The sequence below is a fragment of the Sorex araneus genome, chromosome 2, assembly GCF_027595985.1.
Source record: "Sorex araneus isolate mSorAra2 chromosome 2, mSorAra2.pri, whole genome shotgun sequence".
NCBI lineage: Eukaryota > Metazoa > Chordata > Mammalia > Eulipotyphla > Soricidae > Sorex > Sorex araneus.
The window spans coordinates 355870791-355881496 of NC_073303.1; the positions used below are offsets into that span (position 1 = coordinate 355870791).

Sequence of the window (10706 nt, forward strand, 5' to 3'; positions counted from 1 at the left end):
GTGTATTGAAAGTCCTTTAATGTCTATAGCTATTTTTAAAACTTTTAAATTGAATCACTGTGAGATATACCCTTACAAAGTTGTTTATGATTGGATTTCAGTCATACAGTGTTCCAACACCCATTCCTCCACCAGTGTACATTTTGCAGCACCATTGTCTCTAGGTTCCTCCTCCTCTTCCTCCTCCTCTTCCTCCTCCTTCTTGTTCTTCTTCTTCTTCTTCTTCTTCTTTCTTCTTCTTCTCCTTCTTCTTCTTTCTTCTTTCTTCTTCTTCTTCTTCTTCTTCTTCTTCTTCTTCTTCTTCTCCTTCTCCTTCTTCTTTCTTCTTTCTTCTTCTTCTTCTTCTTCTTCTTCTTCTTCTTCTTCTTCTTCTTCTTCTTCTTCTTCTTCTTCTTCTCTTCTTCTTCTTCTTCTTCTTCTTCTTCTTCTTCTTCTTCTTCTTCTTCTTCTTCTTCTTCTTCTTCTTCTTCTTCTTCTTCTTCTTCTTCTTCTTCTTCTTCTTCTTCTTCTTCTTCTTCTTCTTCTTCTTCTTCTTCTTCTTCTTCTTCTTCTTCTTCTTCCTCCTCCTCCTTCTCTTCTCCCTCCTCCTCCACCTCCTCCTCTTTACCCTCCTGCCCTATCAGTCTCCCTCCCCCTTTTGGACATTTGGTTATGATATTGATACTGAAATGTTATCAAGAATATCCCTTTACTACTTATAATCCTCCGATCTTGTCCATCATTCTATATATAAAACATGTTGGAGAAATCAATGATTTCCCCCCTTTCTTTCTCTTTCTGATGGTGCAAAGCAGTTTCCTCATATTTAGTTTCTCTGGTCACCCTCTGGTGGAAGCACTGGCAGGCTCTGGGGTCCAATATCCCCCAGACATTGGTTCCAGGATGGGGCAGATAAAGGTTCCACGAATTTCGTAGGGAAAGTGCTTCCCAGTTGGTTCCACATTACTCCTGCTGGCAATTCTTGTCTTTCCGCTGATATTTGCAGCCACCAGAGGTCTTTGCCCAGGTCTATTATTGCTTGCTGCAGGGGGTACAGTTCCACTGCTCTGTATTCAAATATGAGCCAGGAATTTCCTTTCATCAACTGTTTCTGCTGATGAAGAGAGTGTCAGAGAGGAGAGGCCAGACGCATGCTGGGGTCTGTTCCCTTATCTCCCAGGCTTTGTCATGAAGAATCGATTCCCTTGAATCCTTCAAGAGAGACCGATTAACTGCCTCTCCCTTGCACAGTCTGGGCAGGTTTTAGTCCGCTGCATTGACTGAGAGGCCTACAGATGGTCTTGACCCTCAGCCTCTCTAGGGATCCGGGCTGGTTCCTGAATGGCGTTTGCTTTTCCTTGCTTTCAGTTAGGGCAAGGTATTTCCACATTTTGTACACTTTCTGCCCCAGTCTGAAATCAATCATTTTCTAAGTAGTCCTGGTTCTGTTTCAGCTACAATAACAATAAGTGAGAAGAGTTTCCCTGTACTGACAGGAATGGGAATGGGGTGTGTACATGGGAGGGGGTGCAGTGTCTGTCTTCTGGCCACACAGCTGGAAGAAGAGGGCCTCTCTGGTGTGGCCATCGCTCTACCCTCCTGACTCTTCCCTTTCCTCTTCACCCCACCCCTGACCACTTGACTTGGATCTTCCTTTCTCCTTTCTTGGAAATGGGGTGAGGGTATTTTTTCTTGGCAGTGAACTTTGCAGCACTCATTTCTGGTTTTATGGGGTCTGGATCCTCTTGTCCTGGTCTCAGATCTCAGCACCTTTGCTCAAAGGAGAGGGGCAGGGGCAGATGGCCCAGCCTGGCTCAGCTCCCTGGCTGGAAGCCTGAGGTTCCCCTCCCATCTCCACCCCTGCCAGCTGATGGCTGAGTCACCCGTGTATGGTTCATGTGGCCTGTCCCTGCAGGGATCTCAGCGTGGACGCTGGCTTGAGTCCTGCTCAGTTCCAGGTGCGGCCCCTCCCTCAGCACTATCAGCATTACCTGGCGACGCCTCGGATGCATCACTTCCCCCGAAATTCCTCCTCCACACAGATGGTGAGTGACAGACTCCCTGGGAAAGGGTAAGGGGGGTGTCCCATGCTGTCTGCCTAGGCGACTGTGGGAGATATCGGGGCAGTTCTGGATCTTCCCACCCCAGCTTTTAGGGGCTGGCAGCCTCGTGTCTAAGCTCCCCCATGTGTGTCCTGGCTCTATATCCCAGATTCTCATTGTTCACCCTCCCTCTCTGCTGTGTTGCTCTCCCACCTCTGGCCCCATGTCCCCAGCTCCCCTAAACTCCAGTCCCCACGTGTCCTGCTTTCAAAGCAATGCCACTACTACTGCGCTTCACAGCTCCCAGCCCCTCCCTGCCTTGAAGGGGTTGAAAGAAACCCCCTGAACCAGAACCAGATGCAGCTGGAAGTGGGGTGTGTGCATGCAAGGGGAGAACTGCAAAGGATTGCAAAGGGGTGGTGTGGCAGGCCATGGTCTGGGTGGGGGCAAGTCTCAGCCTGAGCGTGAGCAGTAGAGATGACTCTGTCACACAGATGACCAACATCATTAATTTCTTGGGTCCGCATCTCCCAGGACTTTGGTTTACTTATCTGAGAAATGAGATGAAGACCCCTGCCTCACCATAGCATAGGGCCTAGGTGAGGGACAAAAGAGACCCTGAGGAAGTCTTGGGGTTTGGGCTGAGCATCCAGATATTCCTCCTGCAGGGACCCGGGCTTCTCATTCTGGGGTGATGCCCAGATGGTAGGCGCAGTCCCAGGGAATAGGGGACCTAGGAGGCCTGGCTTTGCAGGCTGCATGGAGGAGAGTGAAACCATTTTGTGGAGACAGGTTGGAGATGTTACCAGACAACATTTTCCTGTGGCCAATTCAAATTCCTTTTTCCTCCTTCTCTCCTTTGCCTCAGCTGGTTTCTCTGTTTCTATGAGGCATCTCTGAAGTTTCTATCAGTTCTGGGGCTTCAGGCTGTATCCTATAGAACATCCCCTCCTAGGAGAGAATGGACATTTATTGAGCAATTACAGTATGACACTGTTTTAAGTCATTTCTGTGAATGACTGCAATCATGCTTTTCCATAATCCCACAGAAAAGGGCATCCTTCCCATTTTATAGGGTGACAAACTGAGACAAGAGAATTAAGCATTGACTCCACAATCCAGTGGTGAGAGAGTTGGTGACTGAAGATGAAAACTGGGTTCAGGCAAAGCCAAAGCCAGTATAGGGATAGATCGTACTTTATTTATAATCATGGTATCTGTTCATTATAGACCATTACCACTGATTTTAATTATAAAATTTACATGACAATGAATAGTATTTATTTTTATTTCTGAGTCCTTCGGGGCCCCAGGAAATGTTGTGCTCTCACTTATTCCAACTTAGTCTGGGTCCAGGCCTCATCTTCAAGGCAGTACAAAGTAGAGGAGAACAAATTCTGCCTTCTAGGGCCTGGGTTTGTTTCTGCCTGTTTCTACCACTTGGATGCATAACTTAGGCCAATTAATTTATTTGTGTTTATTGGTAAAGTGGAGATAACATATCACATTATAGACCAGATGGGATCATTACATTCATTAGTTAGATGAAAGACTTAGAACAGTGCCTGCCGTGAAATAAATGTTACTTTGTTGATTTTGTTATTCCTTCTGGACTGGTCAATAGTAGACTTGGTTTTTTATTGCTGAAGAAGGACACAGGACAGGAAAAAATCAGATTTGCTCAGAGTATCTCATAGCATCTCTGAGTGTGCTGATTGGTGGTTATGAAGGAGGAGCCTGCTCTATGTGAACCTTGAATGCAACTTGAGGCATTTTCTCCCTGACAGGTGGTCCATGAAATTCGCAACTACCCTTACCCTCAGCTTCACTTCCTTGCTCTCCAGGGACTAAATCCCAGCAGACACACTTCCGCTGTACGGGAGAGCTATGAGGTAAGTCCTTTTCTCTGGGAATTCTCTCACCATCTGGGATCCAACTGGGTTGATGGAGGAGCCATTATTGTTCATCTTCTTTGCTTCTTCCTGCCTGTTGTTGGGTAAGGCAGAGATAGTGTTGAAGAGATTGAAATTAAGAAAGAAAAAGAAGAGCATGGCAATAGAGATATTCTGATTTTAATTTATCAGACAAGTTCTTCTTAATGACAATCTGAATGTTTCTGGCTTACATCTTTTAACACTTGTCATCCTTACAACGCATTATGTGTGTGTTACATGTGCCTTGCACAAATTTCATGTTTTTCTCTCTGTAGGAGTTGCTGCAACTAGAGGACAGGTTGGGAAATGTGACTAGAGGAGCTGTACAGAACACCATTGAGAGATTTACCTTCCCTCACAAGTACAAGAAGGTGAGTCTGCCATCAGGTCAGCTGTATTGTTGAGAGGAGGAGATGTAGATTGTTTAGGAAAACTTGATCTTATTGTCCTCAGAGTAATACAGCTGCAACACTAAAAGCCTTTGCTTCATTAGGTGCTCTAAAGTGGCAATAAATTTCCAGGGTCTTCTCCCATGCTTCTGCAAAGTGTAGTCAACAGGAAAAATGGGAGGTAGAACTCATATGTAAAGTAAGAGAGGGCATTTTGTGTGTGTGTGCACGTGTGTGTGTATGTGTGTGTGGTGTGCATATGTATATGTGGACTTATAAGTGGGTATATTAGCAGTTGTAAATCAATAATATATAAATGCACCTGAATGAGGCAGGCAAAGGGAGCCTGCCTTTGCAGGCTAATGACTAATAACGTTAATGACTTATATTTATTTGTCTTAGGAAAGAATTCTAAGTCTAATCTCAAATTTGGATAAACATGTGACTGTGGGTTCATAGCAGTGGTTTCCTGGTGAGCTTTTAAAGCCACATACTGTCATAGGCTCTATCTTAAGCTGAGAGATGTCCTGAATCTCTAGAGTTCTTGCTCAGAATATAATTAAAATTAATACAAATTTTATTAAAAGTATCCAAGATATTCTTCAGTAATTGAGTGGATCAGTATATGGTGCATGCATACAATGAAATATTAGTCCTTAAAAGGAAGGGAGCTTTTAAACTAGAAACAAGCTTGGAGGAACCGTAAATGCATATGACAAAGTGAAAGCAGCCAACTTGAAAGAGCTGAGTGTCGTAGGATTCCAATTTAATTAGCATTCTAGAAAGGGTTACACTAGAAACTAGTGCAAAGACCTGATGCCAGGGGCTTCTGGAAGGGGAGGATGAAAAGGTGGGTCACAGGATTTTTATGGCAGTAAGACTCTTGTGTATTATTCTAAAGGTGGATGCATGACATCATTACTTGTCAAAACCCACAGAACTCTATAGCATGGCATGAATGCTAATATAAACTATGGATTTTAGTATGTGTGTCACTATTAGTTTATCAGCAACAACATACTAAAACTTGATTTTACTGATAGAAGTAACTATGTGTTGGAGGGAGAGGAATATGGAAAAGTGCTATTGTTTTTGTTTGTTTCTTTAGTAAAGCGAAAAACAATTTTTTTGCTTTTTTGGGTCACACCAGAGATACTCTCGGGTTATTCCTGGCTCTGCACTCAAGAATTACTCCTGGTGGTGCATGGGGGACCATATGGGATGCCAGGGATGGAACCTAGGTCAGCCATGTGCAAGGCAAATGCTTTACCCACTGTATATCATTCTGGCCCCTGGCAAAATAGATTTTTTTAAAAAGGAATTTACTTGGAGAAAAGTTGGGGGAGGGGAAAGAGAGACAAATGTTCGAGAGGGAGCATGGGCTTCTTCAGAGGGAAAAAGCCAACAGAACAAATCTCAGGTTGAGGTGCAGGCCAATGTGGAGAATGAGCCCTGCATGCCTTTACAAGCTGGTTTTATAGTAAAGCTTTTTCCAAAAGGTTTCCTGAGGGTGTCCATCCTTCTCTGGGTGGTGCCTCAGTTTCTGCATCTGACTGGTATCTCACTTTTTCCATCTCTAAGGAGCTCAGTATTTTCATCTAAAAGGGCAGGGGACTTCATGATTCTGATGAACTTCAGATCTAGACAGCTTCCCCAACAGGTGCCCCTACTATCTGCAACACTCCCCAACATAGAGATTTAACCCCCTTAAATCTTTATGGGGTATGTGTGTGAAAGTTTATCTTTTATAGTTATTTCCTGCTGGCCTATGGCATGGGTTTGCTTATGTAAGGGAGTGAAATTTTCAGCTAACTTAGTATTAATTGGGCTCAGTGAACAGTTTATTTGGTTTCAAAGTTAGTCTGAAATAGAAATAAGATAGATAAGACAACAGTTAAAAATAAATGATGCCCTGGAGGAGTAAAACCTTAAAACTTACTCTTGCCTAGTTAGGGGTAGAGTGTTTATGGAAATAAGGGAGAAAATGGCCATAGCATAAGTTATTGCTCGTTTTTGCATCTTAATGAGTGTGTTATAAAAGAGTGATAGCTCCTGTTTCTGTGGGCTTCTGTAAAATGACATACAAAGATAAAAAACTATTAGCTTTTAAAGAAGAGAATAAGATCTAGTTTTTCTTCAAAAGAAGTTTTAATTCTGTGAAACTTGATTCATAGGAATAGCTAGATTTGTTTTTTTATTAGAGTCTGGTTATTGGTTGGGATAGATGGAACTGACTTTATTTTGGAAAAATGGATTCAACTAGAAATTCTAATGAGTTTTACAGAGTGGGGGTGACCTAACTAACTTGGTAAAGTCCCTTCCACTTACTCAGTAGTTGATATGAAGAGGATCCACTTTCCCAGGTTTTCACTTAAGACCTAACTACTGGACTGAATTTTGGTTGGATGTAATTCTCCATTCGGATGAGGTAAAAGCATGTCTATATTTTTGAATTGTCTCCTGTACCTGCCTAGATTAATAACATACTTAATTATAGACTTTCTGAGTCCAGTAAAATACCTGTGGGGGACTGATTATCTAATAGTTCGAAGGAACTAAGTTTAAGTCTATCCTGAGGAGCTATGCTGTATCTGAGATGTGCTACAGGCAAGAGTTAGTATGCTAATTTTATTTGTAAACTAAAACTGTTCTAGAAAATGAGGTCTATTACAAAAGCAAACATGTAATTTTATGAACTTCTCCCTATTGAAGGACTAAGAGCTTGACAGACACCGAGAAAGGTGAACTAAAGACAGATTCTCTTATGGAACTTAAATAGTAAGAACTTGATTACTCAGAGTTTTGGAGACTAGGCAGTCCCAGGCCAAGGCACTGGCAGGTCTGGTTCCTGGTGATGATTTTCCTCCATGGCCAACTTCTTGCTGCACCCTCACATGGTGGAGAAAGGAAGCCCTGGTGTCCCTTCCTCTTCATACAATCCCATTTTCTCAGCTGGTAGGACCTCATCTAAATCTACCTACCTCCCAAAGGCCTCACCTCCTATTACTAACTCATTTGTGGGGACAAGAACAGATATTCTGCCCTCAAAAAACATCAGAACGTCATGCCTTAATAACTTTCCTGCCTGCTCCCCTGTCTCCCTTTCTGTCAAAGGGGAATGATATACTAGTAGATGTCACCTGGGGTGCTCAGGGCATCAGTGGGACATGGCATATGGCTGAGTACTGGATCTGACACTATTTTGGACTGTGAGCTGCCATCACCCTAACAAGAAGCCCAGGGTTCTAGGCTCGTCCATGTTGACAATGTTAAAGTCTGTGCATCTTGGCTCATGCCATTCCTCATAGAAACGCTGGAGTTGCCCATGAGTGATTTCGGCCACTGTTTACTTATTTTTTTAAATTTTTTAATTTTTAAACTTATTTAAAAATAGTTCACAATATTTCATTACATTTAATATTCAAACACCAATCCCACTACCATTACACCTTCCCATCACCATATTTCGGATGTTTTCATCCCAAACCCCAATCCCTGCCCCAAAGCAGAACTGAAATAATATAGTTTGTATTGTTTGTTATGAAAACCCACTGAAAATGCTACAAAAAAGTATCCTTAGAGGAAAGAGTATAGAGATTGTTGTATTTCACCCAGGGGCCAGTAAGCCTTTCTAAAAGAGATCACTAATATGTTGTCAAAGGTTGAGCCTTGTGTATATATATGTTAAAAATACATATATAATGTATATATGTAGAAAAATGTATATTTCCCTCTAAGATTGGTTGTCTCCTACTTTGAACCCTATCAAATGCAGTGTGATAATATTGGAGTATGGGTAGGGTGTGTGGTTTGAAGCATCAGGACATACAGTTCAGGGATATATTCACTTGTGGGTGATGCTCGACCCTCCGGGGTGCCCCAATTGAAACAGCTACAGCCACTGTTTATTGAATATAGACTAGTTGTCAGTCATGGATAGGGTGTTCATTGAGGAGATGACAGCATTTCCGTGATTAAGTGTGTATTTTGCATAGGAGAATGGAGGTATTGGCAAAGAACATGGAAGTCGTGGATACTGTTATGATAACATTATGGTTTAGCTTCTATCATTTATTACTGTCATTGTTTGAGATTTCCTAGTTTAATATTTCATCTTGTTCTACTTGTCTGATCTATGTTTCTTTAAACGTCAATATTTCCAACTATAATCCTATTTTCTGTTAATTCTGTATATTTGGGGGGCTCCCCTGTAGTGCTGGAGGTGTGGGGACCACTCCAGGCAATATTAGACCCAGTGCTGCTAAACCTGATGCTTGTGTGTTCAGTCCAGGAACAGTGCTTCGTGACTCTGTAGGGGGTGCTGTACAATGCTGGCGAACAAACCTGGGGCCTTTTGTATGCAGCATGTATACCCCTTTGTGCTATCTGTCTAGGTCCTATTTTATATCTTTCACCTTTCAGTTCCCCTGGGTTTTACATAGTCTTTTCATTGAAACCTTTTGTTAACTTTACCTTTTTATCAAAAAATTTGTTTAAATTTTTTGTTCATTTTGTCTGTGGTTTCTCATTTTAATGTGTCTTTTATACTTTGATTTTTATTTTATACATTATTTTCATACTTATTCTTTTATATCATTCTATTTGGCACAGTGGGCAGGGCATTTACCTTGCATGTGGCCGACCTGGGTTCGATTCCTCCGTCCCTCTTGGAGAGCCCAGCAAACTACTGAGAGTATCCCGCCTGCACGGCAGAGCCTGGCAAAATACCCATGGTATATTTGATATGCCAAAAACAGTAACAAGTCTCACAATGGAGACGTTACTGGTGCCCGCTCAAGCAAATCAATGAACAATGGGATGACAGTGCTATAGTGCAGTGCTACTATTTTAAAACACGCTTTTTGTTTCTAGATTATTTTGCTCAGGTTAAACATTAAACTTTTTTTCACGTTATTGATCACTTCACATTTTAAAATATTTTCTTTTCCCTAATTTTTCCCTTTATTCTAATCACTTTTAGCTCATCTCTTTGTCTCATTTATTCAGTCTGTTTTTACTTATCATGCTTAAAGCTTGTTCTTCTCCTTACTTCCCTTATGGTTGCTGAAATCATGGCAGGTGAAATATATGCTCTGGCAAGGGTTTGAAAAAGTTGTTGAGAGATGTAAGAGTTTCCCCAGGCTCCTGAGCAAGTATAAACTGAAAGCCTGTATGGTGGACAACTTCATGTTGGAACTAGCCATTTACCTTAAAGGAATTTCTGGGTAGGAAGAAAAAGCCAAAAATATGCAACAAAATGTACACTACAAATTATATAAGTGAACGCCAGGTTAAGGAACTTAGTCTTTATGCAATAATGAATGAATGAATTGACATTAATTGCATCATGAAGTTAGGGAGGAAGGGAAGGGAAGGGAAGGGAGGAAGAAAGGAAGAAAGAAGGAAGGAGAATGAATGAACTATATTGCACTTGAAGCTGAAAGGAGAAGCTTCGAAGCAGATGTCTAGTTAGAAGGGTAGAAAAAAGCGTGGACACAGAGTGGACAGCTATTTATGCACAACTATCATTTTGTGATAAGTTGATTCATTTGGCCTTAATTTGATTTCAAACTGAATGTTCCTAGGATAGCAAAGTTTAAACCTGGGATAGTACAAATATGGTCCTCTTGACTTGAATCTTCTCTATCCTGATGCAAGGGTGCAGGAGTCAGGACGAGGCAAGGAGAAGGACCTGGGAAGGGCACAGAGAGTTGAGTATGACTTAGAACTTAAATGAGACTGACTCATAGGGCAAGAGGAATCTTCCTTCGCTGGGGGTAGGCTGTGGATGGGAAGACAATGGCCTTCAGGTGAGTCTGCTGCAGGTAAAGAACTCTTTCCTTCTGCTTCTCTTAGCGAAGACCCCAGGATAGCAAGGGGAAGAAAGAGGAGGGGGAAGAGTCAGACACGGATGAGAAATGCACAATCTGCCTGTCTATGCTGGAAGATGGAGAAGATGTGAGGTAAGAGCCTGGCCTCCTGGTCTCCCTCTCCTTTTCCCTGGGGGTGTTGGTGCCCATCTCACTCGGAGTGTCCGTGTCAGGGGTGCTTACTTGCTTGTATGTATGGGACGTGCCAGAGTAGTGGTTGTAATGGAGGAGAGTGTTGTAGAATGTTCTAGAAGCACAATGCTCAAGGACTCAAAGGGCAGTAGAGTAGCTGCTATTTAGCCCATGCAGGTCTAAGTCAAAGTCATGGGTTTGTTTGAGGCTGATTTGAAAGGGATTTCTGAAGAAGGAGGAGGGCTTGGAGGTTCTCCTTCCCTTCCTGACGGTCCAGGCTCACTCATACTCTGTTAAGAGTTGGGCTCTCAAGATCCTCTCCAGCCAATTTCCTGGTGGTCCTGGAGTAAGTTTCCTGGT

General features: G+C 42.5%; 1 protein-coding gene across 2 annotated transcripts in view; it reads left to right on the forward strand.

The window, feature by feature from the left end:
* The window catches only part of ARK2C (arkadia (RNF111) C-terminal like ring finger ubiquitin ligase 2C), a 96695-nt gene that overhangs the window by 80258 nt on the left and 5731 nt on the right, over positions 1 to 10706 (forward strand). For both annotated transcript variants that reach the window (XM_004606102.2, XM_055125337.1), the window contains 4 exons: positions 1895 to 2024; positions 3809 to 3913; positions 4231 to 4326; positions 10201 to 10307. In XM_004606102.2, the coding sequence (XP_004606159.2) occupies positions 1895 to 2024; positions 3809 to 3913; positions 4231 to 4326; positions 10201 to 10307 (438 nt within the window). The remainder of the gene's footprint in view (positions 1 to 1894; positions 2025 to 3808; positions 3914 to 4230; positions 4327 to 10200; positions 10308 to 10706) is intronic.